The sequence below is a fragment of the Bombyx mori genome, chromosome 4, assembly GCF_030269925.1.
Source record: "Bombyx mori chromosome 4, ASM3026992v2".
Classification (NCBI taxonomy): Eukaryota; Metazoa; Arthropoda; class Insecta; order Lepidoptera; family Bombycidae; genus Bombyx; species Bombyx mori.
The window spans coordinates 8,924,661-8,952,429 of NC_085110.1; the positions used below are offsets into that span (position 1 = coordinate 8,924,661).

General features: G+C 38.8%; 3 protein-coding genes across 3 annotated transcripts; 1 reads left to right on the forward strand and 2 right to left on the reverse strand.

Annotated features, from left to right (window-relative positions):
- The first annotated feature begins 2,111 nt into the window (after positions 1 to 2,111).
- Positions 2,112 to 15,833, forward strand: LOC101737999 (transcription factor Dp-1). The gene is made up of 11 exons (XM_004927622.5): positions 2,112 to 2,519; positions 2,803 to 2,930; positions 3,489 to 3,540; positions 7,249 to 7,334; positions 10,588 to 10,688; positions 11,262 to 11,430; positions 11,553 to 11,765; positions 13,017 to 13,165; positions 13,767 to 13,849; positions 14,031 to 14,114; positions 14,988 to 15,833. The coding sequence occupies exons 1-11, from the start codon at positions 2,471 to 2,473 to the stop codon at positions 15,158 to 15,160; spliced, it is 1,287 nt and encodes a 428-aa protein (XP_004927679.1). The 5' UTR covers positions 2,112 to 2,470; the 3' UTR covers positions 15,161 to 15,833.
- On the reverse strand, positions 15,755 to 22,484 carry LOC101737867 (COP9 signalosome complex subunit 9). Its single transcript, XM_004927621.5, has 3 exons — positions 22,183 to 22,484; positions 20,213 to 20,285; positions 15,755 to 15,932 (listed from the first exon to the last, which is right to left on the reverse strand). Exons 1-3 carry the CDS (start codon positions 22,249 to 22,251, stop codon positions 15,895 to 15,897), a joined length of 180 nt encoding a protein of 59 aa, XP_004927678.1. The 5' UTR covers positions 22,252 to 22,484; the 3' UTR covers positions 15,755 to 15,894.
- LOC119628437 (uncharacterized) lies at positions 22,261 to 27,715 on the reverse strand. Its single transcript, XM_038010562.1, has 5 exons — positions 27,241 to 27,715; positions 26,889 to 27,181; positions 24,539 to 26,246; positions 23,456 to 24,330; positions 22,261 to 22,329 (listed from the first exon to the last, which is right to left on the reverse strand). Exons 1-5 carry the CDS (start codon positions 27,713 to 27,715, stop codon positions 22,261 to 22,263), a joined length of 3,420 nt encoding a protein of 1,139 aa, XP_037866490.1.
- Between the last annotated feature and the right edge of the window lie 54 nt (positions 27,716 to 27,769).

Sequence of the window (27,769 nt, forward strand, 5' to 3'; positions counted from 1 at the left end):
GGTCCAGCCTCGCGTGGAGTACTGCTCTCACCTCTGGGCCGGGGCTCCCAAATACCAGCTACTTCCATTTGACTCCATACAGAAACGGGCTGTTCGGATGGTCGATAGTCCCACTCACGCGGATCGCTTGGAACCTCTGGGTCTACGGAGGGACTTCGGTTCTCTCTGTGTTTTATACCGTATGGTCCATGGGGAATGCTCTGAGGAATTATTCGAGATGATCCCCTCATCTCCTTTTTATCATCGCACCTCCCGCCATCGGAGCAGAGTTCATCCGTATCTGGAACCGCTGCGTTCATCGACAGTGCGTTTCCAAAGATCTTTTTTGCTTGGTACCATCCGGCTTCGGAATGAACTCCCCTCCACGGTGTTTTCCGAGCGCTATGACATGTCCTTCTTCAAACGAGGCTTGCGGAGAGTACTTAATGGTAGGCAGCGGCTTGGCTCTGCTCCTGACATTGCTACGTTCATGAGCGACGGTGACCACTTACCATCAGGTGGGCCGTATGCTCGTCTGCCTACAAAGGCAATAAAAAAATAAAAAATATAATGTGCCATGCTAACTATCTGTTTGATTTTTAATGTTAAGCGTACCAACAACCAGTAAAACGTATGATTAAATTGTTGATGGATAGCAGACAACACAAAGCCAACATGGGAAATTTCAGTCTAAAAAAATTTAATTTTAACTGTTGATTTATTTATATTTAAAAAGAAAAGTATCTCTGTTTGATCAAATCGACATGTACTAATGTTTCTCAACCTCTAAAGTTCTTATAGTCTCATATTTATTACCTGCATTGGGCATTCAACCTAAGGGGCTAACGGTATCTCAATCTATTACAATAACAGTTTGAGCTATGGTTCGATAGCTGTTGGTTTTAGGAAAAACGAGTATGTGAGTTTGAGATAGTGTTTTTTAAGAAGTATCGAGTTGATGATGTTTATTTAATAATACATCCCCGCAGACTATTGAGATTCAACCTATAATCATATTTGTAGACATTAAATAGTCATGGCGCCGCAATTCCAAGGAGTATCCCTGCAATCTTCCGAGAGTATCGGGATACTTGGGGTCAACATTTCGAGCGATGTCCAGTTTCGGAGTCATTTGGAAGGCAAAGCCAAGTTGGCGTCCAAAATGCTGGGAGTCTTCAATAGAGCGAAGCGGTACTTCATGCCTGAACAAAGGCTTTTGCTTTATAAAGCACAAGTCCGGCCTCGCGTGAAGTACTGCTCCCATCTCTGGGCCGGGGCTCCAAAATACCAGCTTCTGCCATTTGACTCCATACAGAGGATGGCCGTTCGGATTGTCGATAATCCCATTCTCACGGATCGTTTGGAACCTCTGGGTCTACGGAGGGACTTCGGTTCCCTCTGTATTTTGTACCGTATATTCCATGAGGAGTGCTCTGAGGAATTGTTCGAGATGATACTATCTGGAGCCACTGCGGTCATCCACAGTGCGTTTCCAGAGGTCTTTTTTGCTACGCACTATCCGGCTATGGAATGAGCTTCCCTCCACGATGTTTCCCCGTGCGCTATGACATGTACGTCTTCAAACGAGGCTTGTGGAGAGTATTAAGCGGTAGGCAGCGGCTTGGCTCTGCCCCTGGCATTGCTGAAGTCCATCCACTCACCATCAGGTGGGCCGTATGCTCGTCTGCCAACAAGGGCCGGAAAAAAATTATTGTAATCTCATAAATGCTTTTTTATGGTAGCTTAGTTTTTATATATACACAAGGTTCTACAATAAATACTGGAAGAACGAGTAGTGATATTGTTTCATAATCGTAAAAATATCAGAAATGATACTATACCACTAAAAAAAAAGTAAGTGACCATAACATTGTAGAAAAATAACGTAACAACGTGAAGAAACTGAATCCGAACAGACTATTATGAACAAGAAAGACATGGGGCCATGCATGAAGTTTAATAATTAAATTAACCTCATGCATGGCGCACTTCGGAAAACATTTTTAAATTCTTGCGATGGCAAGGACATTAAATGCGTACATCTACACCTAAAAACAAAATGGCGATTGAGAATTGGCGCCTTTTTGTTTTTTTTTCACATCTAGCAACTATTGAATAGTACCACGTGAACTACCTCATCCAATCAGCTGGTAAATCCAAAAATCCCGCCTCTTGCATCGTTTCCTTCTCGTCCCGCGCTGCGTTGGTGATGGTGCTTGGATTCGCGCATTTAATATACTTTAATTAAATGTTAAAAGTTTATCAATGTTACATATATTAATAGAAACTTTAAACTGTAAAAGGTTCATTTATCGGTTCAAAAATTGGCTATAGTTTTGGTTCTAACCCATATTTTTGTCGCCATTTTGACCTGTGATTTTGGTCATACGAATTGAGTAGGTATTATTTAATTTGTTTCGTCATCAACAATTGTCCTACGTTGTTCTTATGAAACATAAATGGACGTCCAAATTCAAGGAGTGTGGAGAAAATGTCCCAAACTAATAGTACAATAAATTACCTTATCCATGATGCTAACGGTTAGTAGAGGTGCTACTTTAGTTTACGTGACACTTGTTTTTCCTATCGGATTTAAGACTTTGTATTGCAAACAAAGCCTAGATCAATTGGACCAAACTCAAGACTAGTAGCTTAGCTTTAGTTATTATCTTCGACGCCTTTTATTCTGCCGAAATAAACATCATCACAGCGTTTGTTTATTACGGAGATATTTTTTGTTTCAATCAGCTGATGGCACCGACGCTTCAGTAAGTCTTTAATTTAGATTATAAATACATAAAGACTCGATGATATGTCCTGCAGGACTTCCTCAAGTGGTGAAAGTGCTGGAAACTACAAGTAAACCACTGATTGCTCAAATCGAAGCAGAACCGAAAGAGAGTCCAGTTAAAATTGTTACTGTATCACCTGTTCCGGTCAAATGTGCAAAGGTATGATTATTCGCAATTTTTTTATATATGAAACCACTATATGTTTTACATATATTATTATAAACATTATTTATTTACGCTTCATTAGACTAAACTTTTAGTTAGAGTAGTAATGTATATGTTGAATAAACTTTTAATAAACAGAACGAACGAAATGACATGAAATATAATAATAATTACTTTCCTTTGTCACTGTGGTTAACCTAAGCTTTTGGGGTTCTAATATAATTTAGATTTAGTTGGGTGAACTGAGCCTACCTATGCCCTTATGCCCTACTGTAATTTGATTTGAATTTGAAAAATATTCTACAACTAATGAGGACTCCCTAGTTCTTGTATTTTTTTATTACTAGATAGGTGGATGAGCTCATGATCCACCTGGTCTAAAATGGTTACTGGAGCTTATGGACATCTACAATGTAATTGCCTCCATCCACCACGAGACTAGTTCTAAAGTCTCAGTACTTACATCTTACATAGGTCAATAGGTACCAAACCAGAATTAGCAATTTGATTATCATTTACCATTCAGTTTTATATGAGTATACTCTTTAACAGATACCTGTTCCAGCCAGTTTTGCAAGATTTGGAATTGTTCAATACAAACAAAGTAAGTTTTCAGCATGACAGGGTTTGTTGACAGAAAGTAGAAAGTAACCAAGAATCCTATTTAATATATAACTGTATATTTTATTGCTTAGATGGCTGGATGAGCTCATGGCTCACCCGGTGTTAAGTGGTTACCGGAGACATCAACAGTCAATGCCGCCGTCAACCTTGAGACACAAGTTCTAAAATGTCAGTTTTTACAGTATAATAACATATACTCCACCCTTCAAAGTGAAATGCATCTGCTTCACAGCAGAAATAGGCATGGTGTAATAGCAAATAATTTAGCTTCTTGCATACATTTGAGACTTCAACCTCATTTCTCAATGTAATCATACATGTAATTTAGTGCTTTGCGAATTGTTAGGTACATCTACATCCAAAAAAATTTAATAAAAATAAAGTGAGCAAGTAGTAATGAATGTCAAATATATACAAATTTAGGAAGTATTTTGTTACTAAAATTTTGCACACTATATTAATCTTAGTTCTGGGTGTTTTAGTATCACTGTTTACAAGTATCAATACTTCTGCTATGGAACATAATCTAATTTTTAATACATACATACACTATAAAAAGAACATCTTGATTGACTATCCAATATTAAAATAATCCACATGATGGTGGTAATTAATGTTAGATAAGCTGATTTATGAACAAACTTATATAATTTGAATTAGTCCATCAATTCACTTCATTATACATTTCAAAATTATGGTGAGAAATTATGCCTACAATATAAACATACATATAAATCAATAAGTATCACCCCTCTTAGAGATCTGAAGTTGTAATATCAATTGTTTTATATAAGGGCTGTCCGGCCCATCAAACCAGAACTCTCGACTGCTTTGTGGCAGAAATAGCCAAAATAGTGATATCTATTTACTCAAGTGGTCTTAAGATACTTCCCACTAACAGATATTACACAATGTCTTAAGACACAATAAGATCCAAATGATTAATGGAGGTTTTGAACCTTGTCATAGCCACATCACTTGATATAAATTCATCAGGTGTCTTACGATTCCGATTTCGCAGTGGAGATTTTCCTGTTGAGTCTGTAATTATTGTCACCACTGTCTAACCTTGTTCTTAAAGGCTGTTTTGCAATAGTCAAAGATCACGTTTACTAGTCTCTATACAGTAAAAGTTTATTATTCGCGGGGTTGAAGCATAATAAAAATATGCCGCGAATACAGTAACCGTGAATAGGGAAGGGTAATTTGCGTATATGGAGGTTATAGGGGACTCTTCGCCTCGAACTCGACTGAACGACGGGGGTGCCACACCACCGAACATCCCCCGGTGTGATAGTTCCCTGCCGGAGATCTACTTTGCACAGTGTGCAGTCAGGTGGGAACTCCGACTCCTGGACGTTCATAAGTCGAGTGGGCCAGACGGCAACCCTGCAGTGGTTCTAAAAACGTGCGCCCCTGAGCTGACGCCTGCGCTAACGCGTTTGTATCGCCTCTCTTATTGCACTAACAGGGTTCCGTCTTCATGGAAGACCGCCCACATCCACCCTATCCCCAAGAAGGGTGACCGGTCGGACCCATCGAGCTATAGACCTATCGCGATAGCTTCATTGCTTTCCAAGGTGATGGAGCGAATAATAAATATACAACTCCTGAAGTATCTTGAGGATCGCCAGCTGATCAGTGACCGGCAGTACGGTTTCCGTCACGGTCGCTTAGCTGGCAATCTTCTTGTATACCTTACTCACACAGGTGGGCTGAAGCCTTGGAGAGCAAGGGTGAGGCTCTTGCTGTGAGCCTTGATATCGCAAAGGCCTTCGACATGGTCTGGCATAGGGCACTTCTGTCAAAGCTACCATCTTACGGAATCCCCGAGGGTCTGCAAGTAGATCGCTAGCTTTTTGGATGAGCGGAGCATCACGGTCGCTGTAGACGGTAACTGTTCTGATACCATGACCATTAACGCTGGCGTTCCACGTGTATATCGATGACATGCTGTCTATTGATGCCATGCATTGCTATGCGGATGACAGCACGGGGGATGCGCGATATATCGGCCATCAGAGTCTCTCGGAGCGTGGTGTAAGAGAGACAATCAAAACTTGGAAGTTGTCTGAAGTGGAGAACTCTCTGTGGCGAGTCTCCGAATGGGACAACCCGTTAAAAACACAAGTTTGCGCGTTCACTGCAAAGCAGGACCCCTTTGTCATGGCGCCGCAATTCCAAGGAGTATCCCTGCAACCTTCCGAGAGTATCGGGATACTTGGGGTCGACATTTCGAGCGATGTCCAATTTCGGAGTCATTTGGAAGGCAAAGCCTAGTTGGCGTCCAAAATGCTGGGAGTCCTCAACAGAGCGAAGCGGTACTTCACGCCTGGACAAAGGCTTTTGCTTTATAAAGCACAAGTCCGGCCTCGCGTGGAGTACTGCTCCCATCTCTGGGCCGGGGCTCCCAAATACCAGCTTCTTCCATTTGACTCCATACAGAAGAGGGCCGTTCGGATTGTCGATAATCCCATTCTCACGGATCATTTGGAACCTCTGGGTCTGCGGAGGGACTTCGGTTCCCTCTGTATGTTGTACCGTATGTTCCATGGGGAGTGCTGTGAGGAATTGTTCGAGATGATACCGTCGTCTCGTTTTAACCATTGCACCGCCCGCCTCCGGAGCAGAGTTCATCCATACTACCTGGAGCCACTGCGGTCATCCACAGTGCGTTTCCAGAGGTCTTTTTTGCCACGTACCATCCGGCTATGGAATGAGCTCCCCTCCACGGTGTTTCCCGAGCACTATGACATGTCCTTCTTCAAACGAGGCTTGTGGAGAGTATTAAGCGGTAAGCAGCGGCTTGGCTCTGCCCCTGGAATTGCTGAAGTCCATGGGCGACGGTAACCACTCACCATCAGGTGGGCCGGGCGCTCGTCTGCCTACAAGGGCAATAAATAAAAAACTACCTCAGGCATAATTGTATTAAGGTCTATTTTATTATTTTATTAGTTCACTAGCTGATGCGGCAGACTTCGTAGTGCCTCAATCGATAAACAAAAGACCTAAACTTTTGTATAACATAAACTTAAAACAAACAAAAGGAAAAACAAAATTGTTATTTGTATTTAATTCCGAGCATTTTCATATTTATCTACCTTTTAAACCTTCTCTGGATTTCCACAAATAATTCAAGACCAAAATTAGCCAAATCGGTCCAGCCGTTCTCGAGTTTTAGCGAGACGAACGAACAGCAATTCATTTTTATATATATTTATTCGTTCATTTGACGACGCTTATACAAAGGGGGTTGGATTTTTTTTTCTGCCTATGCTAATAGACTTGAGCGGCTATTTGAGCTTTAGCCTAGCGTCTAGGTGAGGTCTCGGGGTTCAAACCGGAATTGTTGCCAACACTAGCCCTAGCAAGAGCAGTCTACCACCGGATCGGAAACGCGACCCACTGAGAATATCTGGCGAGAATCTCAGTGGGCTGTGTCTATGGGTTAATTTACTCGTCAAGGTCTTCATCACAAGCGACGGGCTCCGCGAGGACGGTGACCGATGAGTTGGATATCTACTTTTATCAACGTGTCTGTACTCGTGTACGATGAACAGATTAGATTCGCGAATAAAGAAAATTTTTGCCGCGAATAAGGAACTTTTACTGCAATTCCATACATCATGTAAAATTCAAATTCTTACCAATTTCTAAAGTAAAACCAAATGAATTTTTCAACTTGCAGAACCTGCACAAAGACCTTGTGATACAGTGACACACTTTCAAAAGATAGCTCCGAAATTAGAACCTGTTGGAATTCATGGTTTCTTGGTAAGTTTGCTCACATTCTCAATTGAAAAAAACAGTGTGTTACAAATTACAAACAGGCACTTCGATATCGAAAAAAATTATACCTTACGTAGAAAACGTGCTCTAAAATATTATAAAATAAACTTTTGTTATACTTAACGTCTTTTTCATTAAATTAGTAATGCTGCACAGAAAAGCTCAATACTCAAAGTAGGAGGAACGAGGAAGCTTTAACTCAATAAAAAGGCATTTGCGTTTGCGCTCGTGATACCTACAAGTTTCCCTACATCGTATAAGGCTATAAACATAGTAAACTGAACGACACGTATTTTTTTTGCGATATCCTCATGTATTATAGCCACCTTGTGACTCAATATCAATTCTGTGTTGAAAATTGCTCTGCGTTTGTCTGTAAACATTTTATAAATTTAGCCAAAAACTAGCATAGCATACAACACTACTTTCTACAACGGCTTCTTTCTAGCTACAACGGCCGTCTGGTGTAGTGGTAAGTGACATGGTCACTACACAAGGGGGTCGCGGGTTCGAATCCCGCCAAGGGAGGATATTTGTATGATAAATATAAAAATGTCTTCCAGGGTTGTGGATGTATATTTAATATATGTATGTGTATAATAAAAATATTACATTTATTTCCGTTATCTGGTACCTGTAACACAAATTCTTTACGAACTTACCACGGGACCAGTTAACGTGGCGTGATTGTTAGTAAATATTTATTTATTTAATCAATAATCAAAAAATATTTATTTATTTAATCAATAAAAAATAATAAATAATACTTTAGTATTAATCCTTCAAGAAAGTATAAAATATCGCCAAATCGTTAATCACCTTTTTATTATTAACTTTTCATTATTTAAATTGTAAAAAGGAATTTTAAAGAAAAGTTCGTAACTACATAGTCCAGCCATAAGTTCTCTTACAAATGAAAATGCTTTTTTTTAAATGAAGTAACGTAATATTTAAATTTATACCTTCATATTTATTAAAGTCCCAGCAAAAAATAACAAAAAACATTCTTGACCTTTAATATGTTTAGCCACGAATCTATGGAATTGCACACTGTTTCCAAGGGAAATATAACCACTGCTTGCTCCAATGATTTTTTAAGAGACTGAATGTCGCCGTGTCGTTTAGAACAAGCCATGTTCTCTAAAACTAACATAATTTGAAGTCGAAAAGGTTGAGGTCTGGGTCATGTCATGAGGGCCAGTCTTCTTCAGCTCTTATAAAGTACGGAGCGTTGGTTTCAAGCTAGGCTTGGGTAGTTCGTGCCTTGTGACCAGTTACAGAGTCTTGCTGGAAAGTCCACGGTATATTTTTAAAAAGTGTATTACTGAGAGGCTTCAGAATATGATCCAAGACTGTATCTTGATACACTTTGGCTAAAATTTTCACTCCTTTTTCACATACGTCCCACCAAATCACCACTGACATATGATGATAACCCCGTTGTAACTTTCCGACCACTTGAGCAGCTTCTTTGTAATTGTGAACGTACACTTTATCATTTTGCTTATTGTAGTGCTCTTTAATCGAGAATTTTTTTTCATCGGTAAAGAGGATACTTCTGTGCCTTTCACCTGCGTATCGCGACAGAGGGCGTTTTGATCGATACACTGTGTTTAATTGTAAAGATTGATTTAGGGCATGTCCTGTATATCGACGATAAGCACCGAGCTTCAGGTCTTGTTTTATAATACGCGACAGAGTCCTAGCGGAATCTTCATTTCTCGCGATAAGATTTTTTGCTTCCTAATGGGGTTTCGACTAATTCTGGCTTTAACAGCATTAGCAGCCTATGTAGTTCTAACAGCATGCGGCCGCCGATCTTTTCTGGTCTTCGACAGACGAAGTGTTGTTGTATCTGTTGATAGTACGATATACGAACACAAGGCTGATACCAAGCTTTTGAAGTGTCTGGAATATGACCGACAGCTTCATACCCACTTTGAGCAAGGCGATCACTGCCAACCTATTTTCTTTAACACCTCATTCCGAATTCCATATCGTAATTTAATATTACGATGATTGAATTGGCGCAAAATTAAACGAAGTTTTTAAAATAACATACGTGTTCCAAATTCAAAATAATTAAAAAGTTGAAAAAAGAAAAGTATTTTTTTAAAATAGTATTTATTGCCAGAATAGTTAGAATGATTTTTTTTCTATTTGTTGCCGTCATGACAAGTGGATCACTCGTCTATTAGGTCGGCTATATGCCGTCTGTCTTTTGAAGGAACTAAAAATTTATCATTTCACTATTTAGTACAAAAACGAGTTTGCTTAATTCAAATTGAAAACCTGTTTTTGTATTTTTGGGTTCAAGAACACTAAGTATGTATATTTGAAACTTGAACTAAATTTTAAATAAATTTTTAGATAGGTAAATCTTCATTTATTTGAAATGCTTGCAACTATCCATATTTAGAAAAATGCAACGTAGCATCGTATTAAAACTGATTTCAAAAATAAAGATAGCCAATTTTTTTTTCCATCGCGGACTAACTTTGACCTGATTGTCGTATCGATTAATTACGCTTATAAGAATAATAAGCAATAAGAAACGTTTAAAACCTCGTATTTACAGTCAAAATCCAAGAGCCTTGCTTTAAAACCAGTGCTTTTCGCTTCTTTTTTTATTGCTTAGATGTTAAGTGTTAAGTGGTTACTGGAGCCCATAGACATCTACAACGTAAATGCGCCACCCACCTTGAGATATAAGTTCTAAGGTCTCAATATAATTATAACGGCTGCCCCACCCTTCAAACCGAAACGCATTACTGCTTCGCGTCAGAAATAGGCGGGGTGGTGGACCTACCCGTGCAGACTCACAAGAGGTTCTACCATCAGTAATTTAGCAAATTATAATTTTGCGGGTTTGATTTTTAATACACGATGTTATTCCTTCACCGTGGAAGTCAATCGTGAACATTTGTCAAGTACGCATTTCATTAGAAAACTTGGTACCCGCCTGCGGGATTCGAACACCATTGCATTGCTAAATACGAATGCAACGGACGTCTTATCCTTTAGGCCACGGCGACTTCTCTTCTTCCAATTATTGACGGGCACGCTTTTTTTGTTGTGTGTGTTTTTTGTGAAAAAACCAATGATCATTGTCGTTTCCTTTTATTTGTAAATCTTTAAACCTGTTAACAATAACTTCTATTAAATAAACAAAATTTCATTGAAAGAATAGATAAAATCTTTGAATAAATTTTGCTATAATTTTTTTATTAATCTCTAGACTCGAGCTGACTCTGATCTCGGCCATAAATATCGAAGACGAAGAATGTCCCACGCGTCGCGTAAACGACACGATCCCGATAATGAACCTGTAATGGAGTAGTAAGTATCTTTTTTTGTTTTTCTTTGCGTTTCAATCGAAACAGATGGTTTTGATTACTTACGTAAACAAAATTAGGTAGCATGCTAGGTAAGTATGGATAATTTTTCATGGATCCTAAAAGCAAGACACAACATTCGAGATTCTTGATTTTTAGGGTTATTTTTTATTTGCTCATGTGTTCTGAATAGTGTGTTCCACGGGAAGTGCTAAAGAGTTACTTTTTTTATTGCTTATGTGGGTGGACGATCTCACGGCCCGCCTCGTGTTAGGTGGTTACCGGAGCCCATAGACATCTACAACGTAAATGCCGCCACACACCTTGAGACATGAGTTCTAAGGTCTCACTTTTAACAATACAACGGCTGTCACGCCCTTCAAACCGAAACGAATTACTGCTTCACGGCAGAAATAGGCAGGGTGGTGGTACCTACCCGTGCGGGCTTATAAGACGTCCTACCACCAGTAATGGTCCTGCTTGAAATGGCCTTGTCAAAATTAAACACACGGTACTTTTTTGTTATTTACATTACAAATTTTAATAATTAAAATTATCGCATTGTTTTCAATTTCAGCACAACCAAAAGACGTAAACATGCTGATAAAGTTGGCAAAGGACTAAGACATTTTTCAATGAAAGTTTGTGAAAAAGTAAGAACAAAAGGTTTCACATCATACAACGAAGTAGCAGATGAATTAGTTTTAGAATTTGCTGCTGGAATACATGGCTCTGGTGATGGTCAAGTATGTTTTTTTTTAAATAACTGGTTTTCTGCAATTTATTTAGTAATTTATTGTTATTGAATAAAATACTAATGCCACAAGAAAGTTTTAAATTAAAATATTAGTTTTCTATTGAATTTCAGCAATATGATCAAAAGAATATACGACGTAGAGTTTATGATGCACTCAATGTTCTCATGGCTATGAATATAATATCAAAAGACAAAAAAGAAATCAGGTGGCTGGGTCTACCTACTAACAGCGTACAGGAATGTAATGCCCTTGAAAAAGAAAAGCAACAAAAATTGGAACAGATACAGAAGAAAACACAACAGTTGCAAGAGTTAATTTTACAGGTAGGTATAGGTTAAGAATAATTTAGTCCAAGGTATAGATAAATATTTCAAATATTTATTCACAATGTTTGGCGTATGCCGTTAGTTCTCAATGTTATTTACTAATCCATGGTCTGCAGTATGTTAATGTGCATGTATAGCTTAGTGAAACACTGATGAACCTTGTGCACCTATGTGAGACTCTGCCATACACTTTGATAATATCTACAGCAATGACCTTGCTTTTACAGCCAGAATGGTGATTCTCAAAGTACACCGAAATTTAGTTACAGTAACTCATGCTACCAACGTCGTTTGGCATGCCACTTGTGGTGTAGTTCGGCTATAAAGTGGAAAACGCAATGCAGTGCCTTAGCATACCAATACCTCTGTACACTGTTATGTGACACCACACTGAACCCCCGAATCCTGATCACGCAGGAGCAAGTCACCGTCGTCGCCCTAGACACGTCCTTACGGATCCATCAGATCCAATAACTCTTGCATTAGATATCTTCAGCTCTAAAACTAGGAGCAGGCTGAGGAACCCCGGTAACCGTACTCGTCGAACTCGACAAAGAGGTCGACGTGCAACCTAACCCATGCATCAGCCCGCTGAGTTTCTCGCCGGATCTTCTCAGTGGGTCGCGATTCCGATCCGGTAGTAGATTCATTCGCGAAGCAATTGCACTTGAGTTGTTAGGTCTCCTTCGGAGGCGCTCGGGCAGTTGTTAGCAAATCCCACCCCTCCTGGCTGAGCCTTTGCTCGCCCACTTGTCCTGGTGAAGCTAGAAAGGCCTCCGGGCCACCAGTAATCTTTCAATCATAAAAAAAAAAACACTTGAATATGAAAAAAAAAGCGTTTTTGTCCTACAAAATTGCAACACTGTTCTACTGTTTATATGACTAAAATAAACAGGAACACTTATCATGGTTGGTGACGTTACGTTGGTATCCTACGTGGTTGTACTTGACCTGAGTATTTTATTTAAAATTAAAAAAATTGGAGGGAACCGAAATTGCCTTTTGCAAGCTGACAATTTGAAAATAGTATGGAAGCGTTCACACTTCAAAGGTTCAGTTTAAATACAGAAGATTAACATAATTTCTGAAAAATATAGTTTACACCTGTACATACCTGTACATCTATCTACAAGACCAACATTTGAAAACTATTAAATTATTTAGTATACCAAATAACTATGTTGGCAATAAATTTAAAAATATTATGTATTAATACGATAAATTACCGAAATATTCTCATTATTTCAGCACATCTCATTTAAAAGTCTGATTGAACGAAATAAGGAAGCGGAAAATAAAGGTCTGAAACCATCACCATCATCAGCAATACATTTACCATTCATTGTTGTAAACACAAGTGATAAAGCATTAATTGATTGCAGTATTTCTAACGATAAGTAAGTTTAAACAAAATGATATTAAAAATTTTTTTGAATTTTTGTTTGTTCTGAACTCTGCTAAACTAGATCAAATCATGTATTGTGTTTGTTGGTGGATGGAGGCATTCGTCTTGCTGAGGAAGAATATACATACTACAAAGTAAAAACAAGCATTTGATCATAAACAAGAATCGTAATTTTTATCTGTAGATGAAATTCTTGTATATTAATATATATATATTCTGAATCTCAGAAACGGCTCCAACGATTTCCATAAAATTTAGTATACAGGGGATTTCGGGGGCGATAAATCGATTTAGCTACGATTTATTTTCAGAAAATGTTTTATTCGTGTTTTCAATAATCAACTCTTCCCGACATCTATTGGCGAATAATAATACTATACTAACCGCTTTAAAGACACAACAAGATGGTCTTATCAAAAAAAAAACGAATAAAGCTCGGTTATCATCTAGTTCTATACAATAAAACAATTGCTTTGTATTGTGAATACTCGCCATTTCTGATTCTGCATAGCCGGATTTACAACAGCTCAAATATTAGGTACACTTAAGTTGATGATGACTCAAAGTAACATTATTTACTTTTTCTATTACAGAACTGAATACATGTTCAATTTTGACAAAAGATTTCAAATACATGATGATATAGATATTTTAAAAAGAATGGGTCTTTTATTTGGTAAGCATCAAACCAACATTATATTATATATTTTTTTGTAATTTTAGTTCATTTCGGGAAAATTAAACAGAATGGTTTAGAAAAAAAACATAGTAAATCGATATGAAGCACTGAATTCACTGCCAATGTATATGGATGATGAAATAGTCTATTCATAGTACTAATTTTATGTTCATTTCAGGATTAGATAAAGGCGAATGTTCAGAAGAAGATATTGAGAGAGCAAAAAGCATGGTACCTAAATCGTTGGAAAGCTACGTAGAGCGTAAGTCGCCGTTTTAGTACATGTACAGAAATTAGTTATTTCAACATTTATGTTAATCTCTATAGAGAAAAAAAAATTAAAATGGAAAAGATCTGCATTTTAAAGCATACGCATGTTTTAATTGTTTTTTTAGTATATTTTAATTAAACGTCGTGCATTCGTAAAACAATATTTAGTAAAGCATAAGAACTGTGATTAGTGTTTTCCCTCGCCCAGAGACTTCAACAATGACAGGTCCATGAAACAACATTTCAGTCTTGCACGGAAACTGCAAACATCCTGTATGTGTAATAGTCATGCTTACAAATATAAGAGTGAAAATTTCAATTGTTCTTAAAGGCTCATCGGCGCTATTATGTCAATGAGTTCAACACATACAAACACAATTTACATGTACACTCTTTCAAAGTTATAAGAGTTCACAATAGAACTCTAATACATGTATTATTACAAAATTCATGAAAAAGTATAAGTAAAGTGTATATGAGTCGTCTATTATCAAAGGTGGCAATCTGTGCATTTGGACAAAAAAATGTTATTGATATGTCAATACAGATTGATTTGAATATAATCGTCTCCTTCAAAGAATACGGTTCAAAACCTGCATTAAATAAAGGTTAATACTTAACCTGTTATTTATCTAAGATGTCGTTCAGAAGGGTTTTGTGACTGCCAATGGAATACAAAGTCAATAATTCGTTTTTCTGATTTACCAATAATTATCCAAAAGTCACATTGCCGGCTTTGATAATAGTCGACTCATATGCTCCTTTAATTATACTTGCTAGTCCTGTTTCTCGCACAGAAGGCACAGGAGCGGCCTTTGTAAATTACAAAAAGAAACTTATATAACTAAAACTAATTATTTTATAGAAATGGCAAGAGGTGTTGTGTCAAAATTATCAGACATACTTCAAGAAGAAGAAATTGAAGAAGAGGTACTGGATGAAGAAATGTTAAAAGAAGCTGAGGCTGATGTAGATGCTGATGAACAAGAAGCAGAGGGGAATGATTATAGTGATGATAGCAGCGACGTCGATGTCTAGCGACCATGAAAAGCGCCTTTTACGGGCGCTGTTTTCTCTGTATTATCTTAGCTATAAGGTTAGCACTTATAAATAAACAACAGAGACTACCAACAATGTAAGTAATAAAATAGATAGGTATTCATAATAGAGCTACACACCATTACTTGACGGCAACCGTAAGTGAAAAATCATTTGGTAAAATGGTGGGAGTACTTCAAAAACAATTTTGTCTCATGCTTCCATAAATCACCACCGTCCTTATTTTAAGTGACAATTGGAATGTTCCTCGCCGTAACACACGGCTTTGCATCGCAATTTCTATATAATTACAAGTTATTGAACTTGTTGACTACGCTTATTGTAATAGATTACTTTAAATATTTCTGAAAGCATTTATAACGTTTTTCAACATAGTATTGCAGAAATGTTCTTTATTATTTAGTTATTAAATGTTGAAATGAATAAGCTTAATTCAAATGTGTACATTAAATTTTAATGTTTTTATTGTGAAAAAATCTGCAATGAATTGCATAAAGCATTGAACATATTAAATAAAATTGCATGCAAATAACTTTGAAAACTATTGCTATTGGAAAAAAATTAATTTCAATGAAAGTTTTAGTAATGTATTTATTGACTTAATATTTGTATGTAATTGTTTACAAAGTAATAAAACAACTCATAACATCAATTTTTATGTCTATTATTGAAATTTACATTTAACTTTTATTTATTTATTAACAGCGATCTTGTTACTTCAAATCATCATCATCAAATAAGTCTTCAAAATCTGGAAAAAAAATTGATAACATGTAGATTACTTGAATGTTAAGTAACCGCTAAATAATACAGTTGATAATGTGGTTGTATTTACAAACATTATTTTGTACATTGTTTTAATACAACCAGTACATATAGGGGTGTATTAAAACGACGATCTAAAGAAAAAGGCTGCTGATTCTCTGTGTTTTTACTGTGTATGCATTGCTCTCAGGAATTGTTTGACATGATCCGTCATCTCGTTTTACCATTGCACAGCCCTCTATTTGATCAAAATATGTCCACAACACCTAGAACAGTTCATTGTTGCTATGTACTGTCCCGAATGAATGATAATGTCGCTCCACAGTTTTTCCCAAGTGCTATGAGATGTGATTCATCAAACGAGGTTTGCAGCGAGTATTTAGGGGCTTGACTGTCATTGTTGAAGTCCATGAGCGACGCTAACCACTACAGTGACACTTATAAAAAACGACTTCTACCACGAAATTGTTTGGAAAATGTGATATTTGTTCCAAAAAGATAACCGTCAAACGATTTCACTGAGATTATGGTTAAAACTGCCATATACAAAGGATTCAATTCTTAATGCCCTATCCTCTGATCTTGTATTAAGTATTTGTTTACGAACACTATATAAGCACATTAGTGTAGTATTTCAGTGTTAAAATCTTTTTCGCATCTATTCTAGATTAGCTCTTCACGGGCGCCTTCGTCTGCCTGAACTATACTGGTCGTGTGGGCAAATACCCATGCTCAACAGTAGGATGACAGTTAACCTTTTATATTCGGTCCCAGATTTCAATTTATAAAAATCGATTCAGTGGTTTCGATGTGGAAGCGTAACAAACGTAACGACATTTACTTTCGTATTAATATTATATTTGCTCATTTCTAACATCTAAATGTAAATTCCTAATCTTTCTGGTCAGTGTTAGTATTTTGTTGAAAAATATTGTGTTTCTGGTACCCTTAACGCAATAGAAATTTCTCATTTGAATGTAAACCTTTTTTACACTGTGTTCAATCTATGGAAGGGTTACATTGGGTTAAAACATAAGGGGATTATTTGGTATTTATATTGAATTCTGTTTTGTAAATTTGAAATGGTGTATCTTGATTATTTAAATAAAATTATGTCGTCTAATAGTAATATGGGCTAATCTATTGGCATGATTAACATTTTACCTTTTTATTTATTGCTTAAGTGTATGGACTAGTTCACGGCCCACCTGATATTAAGTGGTTATCGAAGTCCATAGTACAACGTAAATGCCGCCACCCAACTTGTGATATTATTATGATAGCCCGAGAGCCCGTGGGATCTACCTGTATGTATTTGACCAGACCTGAATTTTCGTACATTGAGACCCCTATACCTACCATGCATGAGGTGGGGACTCATTAAGCTCAAAGTGGTCGACGCGCCGAGCGCTCAGGTAGGACAGGTACCGATTTTGACGGATTTTAAATCCATTTGACCACGTCTGCCGTTTTGAAATTTTGAAAATATATGATTATTATTATCGGAAAATAAGAATGGCAGACCATTATCGCGCATTTTACTTTGTGGCAGACCACTTTGAAAATGCTAAATTGCATTGAAAATGCAAAATTTTGAAAGTAATTGACTAGATCTGCCATTGATTTAATAATATGTTGTTTATTATAGTCTTAAAAACTTATATTGATCACGGCAGACCTCTACATTGCGTACATACATCAACATATAATAAAATCTTAGCTACTACCCGGCCAGATGTATATTATGTTTTCCGTTCACTGTTGTAGAGGAATATAATTTACTTGCGATTTACTTTAGCAATGTATTTACCGAAATTAATATTTTTTTATATTCTATATACTAAACTTCATTAGTTAGACAATAAAGAAGTGAATTTTTTATGGAATAATTATAAATAATACGGTATAATGCTGATCAAAAAATAATTCAATTCCTTATTTTTATCATTCAACATTTAACTTGCCAGCTATACAATGCCAAAAAATCTAGTGATGTAGATGATGGAAGGTTCCAGCTATTCGTTAGCAACTATAAATATTCAGACATCAATGAAAATTATAGAAAAAAAAAATCAAAAGTTTGAGGCAAGCTCAATACCACCGCATAAGAGTGAGCTTTATCAACAACTTTTGAGGGCCCACTATATTTATTCTATTTGGAGAAATGCTTACAAAAAGCAACTGACAACTTTAGACCCATTGGAGTATGGTTGGATTGAGCAGGACAACATAATATATGCCTTCAAAGGGTTCGAAGGTGACCAACTTCCATATTTTGTGAGTGACTTAATCACCAATGTTCCTGGTAAGTTGATAACAATTCTTTCTCGAACATGTTCAGATGAATTTACGTTCATTTTACAATTTATGTTTTATTTTTGCAGTATTCGATTCAATGGTTGATGAAGACGAGTCGCCTAACGATAAAGATGACTCCGATGATGATGATGATGAATGAAGATTGATATATATATATATATATATATATATATAATATGTAATGCATGCATGATATATTTTTTACTGATTGAACACTTTTAAATTTTGTCTTGACGAAATAAAAATGAGGAATTGAATTCTTTTTTGATCAGCATTGTACCGTATTATTTATAATTATTCCATAAAAAATTCACTTCTTAATTGTCTAACTAATGAAGTTTAGTATATATAATATAAAAAAATATTAATTTCGGTAAATACATTGCTAAAGTAAATCGCAAGTAAATTATATTCCTCTAAAACAGTGAACGGAAAACATAATATACATCTGGCCGGGTAGTAGCTAAGATTTTATTATATGTTGATGTATGTACGCAATGTAGAGGTCTGCCGTGATCAATATAAGTTTTTAAGACTATAATAAACAACATATTATTAAATCAATGGCAGATCTAGTCAATTACTTTCAAAATTTTGCATTTTCAATGCAATTTAGCATTTTCAAAGTGGTCTGCCACAAAGTAAAATGCGCGATAATGGTCTGCCATTCTTATTTTCCGATAATAATAATCATATATTTTCAAAATTTCAAAACGGCAGACGTGGTCAAATGGATTTAAAATCCGTCAAAATCGGTACCTGTCCTACCTGAGCGCTCGGCGCGTCGACCACTTTGAGCTTAGTGAGTCCCCACCTCATGCATGGTAGGTATAGGGGTCTCAATGTACGAAAATTCAGGTCTGGTCAAATACATACAGGTAGATCCCACGGGCTCTCGGGCTATGAGTTCTAAGTTCTCAGTAAAGTTACAACGGTTGCCCTTCAAACTGAAACACATTACTGCTTCGCTGCAAAATAGGCAGGGTGGTGGTACCTACCCGCGCGAACTCACAAGACGTCCTACCACCAGTAATTACACAAATTATAATTTTGCGGGTTGATTTTTATTACACGATGTTATTCCCTCACCGTGGAAATCAATCGTGAACATTTGTTAAGTACTTATTTCAATGGAAAAATTGGTACCCGCCTGTCAGATACGAACACCGATGCATCGCTATATACGAATGCAACGGACGTCTTATCCCTTGGGCCACGACGACTTTATGAATAATTGTGGTTTTTTCTTTGTTTCAAAAATAATACTTTTATGCTCTTGCTTTTTTAATTACAAAATATCCTGCTAGCAAGTTAAGCATATAATAATATATATGTATTGTCTTGTTTATATAATGGGGTTGAACAGTTTGTAGGAAATGACAGTACTTATGTAACTTTTATATTTACAAATTTCTATTAAAATGTTGCTAAAAGTGATTTAGGCTTTTGTCAAATATATTCTATTGGTAGCTACCACTACTCTTTTGCATGTAACTAGTATATTTTATACACTAGGAATAACCTGATAGTCAATTATCCTTTCTTAAAGTAATTTCGGAAACGGAAAGGACCGATGACAATTCAATATTTAAACAGTTAAAGCCGTTATTTACTTTCGGCAGTCAAAACAGCAAAAGCATTTTACACTTAGCAAATTGGGAACTGTGGTATTTGCCTGAATGTTAATTAATGAATAATTTATGATAAATAATTATTTTCTATTTTTTAGTTGGATTTTCTATAAGGCGTGTTTTTTAGTTTACTTTTTTAAGATTTTTTTTTTTTCAATTTTATTCATAATTTTAGTGTCTGCACAGCTACTTTCCATATTTACGAAAATCCTAATATATCACTAAGTGTAGTAGAGTAATGAAGAATTTGTTTAAAAGTATACTTGGTAAGAATTATTTTGATACAACAGTATCACAAAAATTAAATAGGTATTACCATTAAAAAAATCGGCATGCACTGCTTTCTCATTAGCAGCCAAATCCATAAGTAGATTAGATGGTCCTCCAGCCTGCAAATTAATGCAAATTTAGCATTTTCTTATCAATACCTCTAACAAAAATAAAGTTTCCTATATTTAGACCATTCTTTAATGTTGTAAATTTTTTTTTATGAGTAGAGCAGCTTTAGTAACAGTAGTAGTACTTCTTTAGAACTTTTTTTTTTTATTTTTTTTTTATTGCCTTTGTAGGCAGACTGGCATACGGCCCACCTGATGGTGAGTGGTTACCGTCGCCCATGGACTTCAGCAATGCCAGGGGCAGAGCCAAGCCGCTGCCTACCGCTTAATACTCTCCACAAGCCTCGTTTGAAGAAGGACATGTCATAGCGCTCGGGAAACACCGAGGAGGGGAGCTCATTCCATAACCGGATGGTACGTGGCAAAAAAGATCTCTGGAAACGCACTGTGGATGACCGCAGTGGCTCCAGGTAGTATGGATGAACTCTACTCCGGTGGCGGGCGGTGCGATGGTAAAAACGAGATGCTGGTATCATCTCGAACAATTCCTCAGAGCACTCCCCATGGAACATACGGTATAAAATACAGAGGGAACCGAAGTCCCTCCGCAGACCCAATATTTCCAATTACAGTACTCAATACTCAATAACTTATTTTTCCACCATCATCCTATCTACTCTTGATAGAAAGCAGTTATGGTTTCCAGTTCATAGTTTGAAACAGTGATAATATAATACTTCGACCTCAAGTATAATGGTGGTTGGCAGTATTCACATTGCGGGTTATAAGGGTTTCAGTAACCACTTTACACCAAATAGGTCATGAGTTCATTTATACTCTTCTACAGTAAAAAAGACACAAAAAATTTCAGTCCTGGTATCTGTAACTTACCAATTACAGTATTTTACAAAATATGTAAATTTGTATTGCAATGTACCTATAATACTGGTGGTAACTTAGCTACAAGGGTTCCTCATTTACAAAATTATACTGGAACTTATAATGACTGCAGTTAAGCTGCAGAGCTTGTGCATTACCCAAACATAAGTCATATAAATGGCATCAAAGAGCAATTAAACATGTCAAAATTTCTCAGAATCCCTTAATAGATTGAAAGAAACCATGATTTTTTACTTACTGGTGATAGAACCTGTTGTAAGTCCGCACGAGTAGATACCACCACCCTGCCTGTTTCTGCCGTGAAGCAGTAATGTGTTTTGGTTTGAAGGGTGGGGCAGCTGTTGTAACTATACTGAGACCTTAGAACTTATATCTTAAGGTGGGTGGCGCATTTACGTTGTAGATGTCTATGGGCTCCAGTAACCACTTAAGACCAGGTGGGCTGTGAGCTCGTCCACCCATCTAAGCATTAAAAAAAAGATTAAATTAGCCCATAAATACAAACCACACAGTTTCCCACTGGATATTCTCAGTGGATCGAGATTCCAATCTAAGGGTAGATTCTGGGAAGCACTACACTTGCTAAAACCAATGTTAGCAGATTCTCTCAGGTTGAGCTTGTGAGTTCACTTACCAATTTGTGAACAGCTGGGATAATCCCTTATACTACCAGTAATGAAGTAGGGGAAAAAACTTGATTAAATATAGTGATAGAAGATAAAGGCTAGTGGATCAAAATATAAAACAAGCCTTGTCAACCATCTTATATTTGCTGTGCCACTGATTAATTTAAAAACACCAAATCAACTGAAAAGGTGGTGAAGCTAGGAAAGCAATAATAAGAAAGGACGAGGGATATATTCTCATTACAAGTTAAATTTCAAAATATCTATTAAATTTCTTTAACTAAATGTAATGGTCAAAAGAAAAATCACTCAATTTTGTTATTGAGTATTACTGGACTTGCTTCTATACTATTTATCTCCTAATGTAATCATTTTACAAATAAAAAGTACCTCATAATCATTTATTAATAACAAATACGTACTTCCTCTAAATCCATATATGGTCCAACTCCTTCGGGAAACATTTCGTCTGCAGCAATAGTTGGTTTCATTTTATAGGTTCAAACGTAATTCGAGTAGAAGTAGTATTTAACTTTTTGTCTGGTGTAAATGTGCTTGTCTTTGATTCCCTGTAGTATTTACAATAAATAAGACAATCACTATTCTGTGTGCGACTTCACATAAATTTTACAATTTAAAAAATATTGCTCTGTTATGACAGGTTTTTTTTAAGGGATTTTATGACCTAGTAACTAAGACGTTTAAGTCATGTCTTATTTTAATTTATGTTTTTAATGTTAATCATTTATTTAATCGTTACAACTTAAGGTACAACAAGGTATAACAAGATAGTTTTAAATTAATAATTTTGTGCAGCGACCGGCGCATGCGCGTTATTAAAATTTTTCGAAACTCACTGACTGCATTTTTACGAATCCTGCGCAGGTGTCGGTCGCGCGGCGTTGGTCGACACTTTAGGGTTCTGCTTAGCGTGCGAGGATTTTTTTTATTATTGGAGTTTACTCCTTTAGAATCGATTTACATATATAGGCCCGGGGTATGAAAATTATGGGGACCAAAATCGTACTAGCATGTCACACGAAATGCGTTATGCGCCTGATTGGCTCCTGATTGCGTGATGCGTGCGCGCGCCAATCAAAATCGTACTAGCATGTCACACGAAATGCGTTATGCGCCTGATTGGCTCCTGATTGCGTGATGCGTGCGCGCGCCAATCAGGAGCCAACGCGCGGCCGCGTTATTGCAGGTGACGCCGGGCTGCTGCGCCGGCAGTCCGCCACAAAGCCTCGTACTGATCGCGCGTTTCTCTCATTATTGTATTTTCATATATTTGTTAGTCGTTTGTTTTGTGTCTCGTTAATTTGTTAATAATCTGTAGTGTATCGTGTTGTCGTAATATAGAACTATTTCTCGTATTGTTTCGTTTAATTTTTTATATCCAGTAAACTCCAGTCGTGCGTCGGAGCGGACACACACACTTTTTATTTCGGTTCCGCACGTTACACACTCCCCCTTTTGACCTGGCGAGAAATCCTTGACTGGTCAAACAAACAACGCGGAATGAGACCCAGTCTACTCCACCACTCTACGCGGTCGACCCCGGCGGCGCTTGGGAATCACAGGCTCGGGACATACATCCTCCCTCGCATGATAAGGTCGCAAATCCGAGATATAATACTTACCAAAAACTTCGCCCGACGACTCGTATGCTATAAGGTAGGAAGTAGGACTCACCTTTTTTGAAATCACATATGGCCCATCCCGCTTAGGATTAAACTTCGACGTAATACCCTTACTAGCATTACTAAGTACGTGGGTCTTCATCAATACGAGATCCCCTTCTGCAAACTGGTAATGTTCAGAGCGCCTTAGAGCAGCGCGCGTCTTTTGAATATCTTGATGATGTTCAATATTCTCCTTAGCGGTCGAGATGGTCTCGGCAAGCTTGGACAAGTATGGGCTTATCTGGGGGACAAAGTTCTCGGACTCTACGACGGCGCGAAGATCAAGCTGAGCGGATATTGGAGATCGGAGCTCACGACCAAAGGTAAGATAAGCTGGCGTTTGCTCGGTTGACGTGCAGACGGAACTATTAAAAGCGAATCGGACGAACGACAGTACCTCAGGCCACTGCTGGTGACGGCCTTCAAGCAATATGGCAAGATGAGCCTTTAAGTCCCGATTCTTCCGCTCAACCGGATTGGCTTCGGGATGATAAAGAGGAATGAGATTTTGTTTTACCCCTAAAACAAACATAGACTTTTGCATGACATCGGCCACAAATTGAACTCCGTTGTCGGAAATCATCCGGCGAGGCACTCCGAATCTCATAAAGACTTCATTAACGAGGGTTTTTGCACATACCTCGGCAGTGGCATCAATGAGAGCGAACAGCTCAACCCACTTACTGGCGGTGTCTTCGACTATCAGGATCCACCTCTCACCGCAGGGTCCTTTGGGTAAAGGCCCGAAAAGGTCCACTGCAATAACTTCAAACCGCTGAGCTGGAACTGGAGTCTGGAGTAGTCCCGCTGGCTTAAAGTTAGACGGCTTGTACCGCTGGCACTCTATACACGTTTTCAAATACTCAGTAACATAGCGTCTCAAACCTGGAAAATAGAATCGTTGGGAGATACGATAAATGGTCCTTTGAATCCCCCCGTGAGCGGCTGTGGGCGAGTCATGACACTCGAACATGACCTTGCCACGCAAGCTCTCTGGTACGACTAGCTGAGGTTCCTCGGACTCAGAATCTTCGGCGTAGCGGTATAGAACGCCTTGAGTTAGGAGATAGCCTCGTTCAGACCATCTATTAACAGTTAAATTCATCGGTCCCTTCCAAATCAGTGATGATCTTGGAAATTTCCGGATCAGCCATCTGAGCGTCCCGGGTCGAAGCGGCATCCCAGTGGGGCACGTCGACGATAACGGGACAGATTCCACAGTCCGGTGGCGAGTTGAGCTCGGTCACTGGGCGGCTAAGCGTGTCGGCTATCACATTAACTTTTCCTGGGGTGTACTCAATTTGCAAATCGTAAGCTTGAAGCTTCATAGCCCAGCGAACTAACCTGCCGCTCGGTGACTTTACTGAAAACAACCATTTCAGGGGCTGATGGTCACTACGAACGTGCACCTGATGTCCATCGATGTAGCCTCGGAATCGCTCCACAGCCCAGACGACAGCGAGCGCCTCCCGTTCGGTCGTCGAATAGTTGCGCTCCGCCGATGTCAGAAGACGACTGGCGTACTCAATGGGACGCTCATCATTGGATGACTCCCCCTGGAGCAAACATACACCTAGAGCATAATCACTCGCGTCAGTCCTAAGGATGAAAGGCTTAGTATAGTCTGCCTGTACCAAAATCGGAGATGTCGTCAGTAGCCTCTTAAGAGATTTGAAGGCATCATCCTGCTCCAGACCCCAAATCCAAGGCTGACTCTTTTTGGTCAATCGTGTGAGTGGTTCGGCTATCTTCGCAAAGTTCGGGATGAACTTACGAAACCACGAGCACGTCTGGAGAAAAGTACGAAGTTGTCGGAGACATGTAGGTTCCTTCATATCCAACACAGCGCTTACCTTGTCCCTGTCCGGAGATATACCTGACCTCGAGATCACGTGACCAAGGTATTTGACTTGCTCCCGGGCAAAAGTGCATTTGTCCCTATTGGCTCGCAGCTTGAACACGCGGAGCCGGTCAAACACCGCACGGAGATCTGAAAAATGCTTATCAATATTTTCTGATATCACTAAAATATCGTCGAGATACGCCAGGATAGCTACCTCCTGGAGAGAAGAGCCCGATCGAAACCGATCAATCAGTCTCTGAAAGGTTGCCGGTGCGTTCTTCAAACCGAAAGGCATACGCTTAAAACGAAAGGTACCAAAGGGTGTACTAAAAGCAGTTTTGTCTCTGTCCAGGGTTTGAACCTGCCAGTACCCGCTCCGAAGATCCAACGAGCTCATAACGCAACCTCCATTGGTAGACTGAAGAAGTTCATCAATTCGAGGCATGGGATAGGAATCGGTCTTGGTGACCGCATTCAGTTTCCTATAATCAACACAAAACCTATACGTACCGTTAGGTTTCGGCACCAAGACACACGGCGCGGACCACGCAGACTCACATTCCTCGATCACGTCCTCTGCTAGCATCTTGTCGAGCTCGGCGCGCATGACCTCTTTCCTCACCGGCGTGACACGATACGGAGGTACAGCGATAGAAGGGTGGTCGCCGGTGTCGATCCGATGCTCTGAAAAAGGAGTCGGCTCACCGACTTCCTCAAAAACATCAGTATATTCACCTAGTAAATCCACAAGACGCCCCTTTTCTGACTCCGATAAGGATTTGCCTTCATCCTCGCGCAACAAGTTTATAGAAGCGCAACTTATGGGGTCACGTGAATTTTCACATGACAAAGGGTGAATGTCCCGGGGCTGATCAGCCGAGCGCCAAGTCATAGAAGAGAAATCAATTATTAATCGTGCTTTCAAAATAAAATCTATTCCTAACAAGGTTTCATTATTCTGAGAATCGGGGAATATAATAAACTCAATAGGTATACATACTGAACTTAATTCAACGTCTGCATGTGTTAATAATATCTTAGTGTTCCGAGTGGTACCATCCGCGAGTCTCACCGACATATTTGCAGTGCGAAACTTCATACCTAAACGTTGAAAAAGCGCGTAGAGTGTGTAACCCGCGATACTACGCCGTGCGGCGGTATCTAACAAAGCAGTCCCATTATAACCCTGTATACCTATATGCAATATAGGTCGACTTACAGAATGTTTATCATTACAATGTGAATCTGAGAAAGTGTTTACATTTACAGAATAGAATACATTGTCCTTAACGTGCGAGTTTCTATTATTAACATTACTCTGAATATTGCTAGGAATATTGTTACATTTTGGACAGTTACTTTTAATAAAACCTTTTTCACCACAACCATAACAAGATACAGATTTGTTTTCACCAATTTTGTTACAAGAATCACGGACATGTCCACGCGATTTGCAATACACACAAAATAGCTTTTTAACCAATGTTTCGCTTTTCACACTACGCGGGGATGGGGACGGTTGAGGTAGCGACGACGGTGCAACAGCAACGGAGGAGCGCACTAGCGCAGCGGCAGCGCCGGCAGGTCTCGGCGATCTCACACTTGTCACGTCAGGCGCGGAGCTGCGTTCGCCGAACACCGTAGGTAACGACTTGTGTGGCTGCGGTGGAATGTTGAGGGCAGCCGTGCACTCCACAAGTGACTCCTCCACCATGCGCGACTTGTCTATGAGTGTTTCTATGTCGCTCACACCATCTCTCGGTAGTCTTTTCCTTATCCGTTTATGAAGTAGACCGTAGATTATGTCTAACCTGGCTTCCTCTGGTAGCTGGTACGGCAATCTGGACAGCATAGCACGTATCCTCACTATGAAACTGTCAGCAAGCTCATCACCTTGCTCAGACGAAAACACGTCACGAAAAACTTTATGTGCAGGGCGTGGCACACCATACATAGCTCGTAACCTTTTGAGAGCGTCGGGCCACGAGGACACTTCGTTCCGGACCCCTCTCCACCATATGGCTGCTTCGCCTTCCATGAGCATTGGTAGTCCACGCAATGCGATATCGTCGGAGACGCACACTCCTTGTACACCTCCACAGAGTCGATAAACGCTTCAACGGCCTCCGGATCGCGAGCGACGCCATCAAAACGCGCGGTGCATTTAGCCATGTTACTTGTTGGCGTCGGGGACGGTGACACTATCGGGGTGGTGAACTTCGATCCACTTCCCAAACCATGCGATGCCCACAGGGACTCGACGAGTTGTCGGTTCGCCTCGGCCTGCGACTTTGAGAAGGCGGCCAGGAGCGAGGACAGCTGATCCCCGGACATGAGCACTGGTGCTGGCGAGGGCACTGCGTCCACCTTTTCATCACCAGAATCACTATTGTCATCCGTCTGTTGGCGTATTTTTCGCGGCGGCATTTTTCAGGTACTTCTCGAAATTTCTAGTGGGTAAGTATTTATGTACGCGTCGAC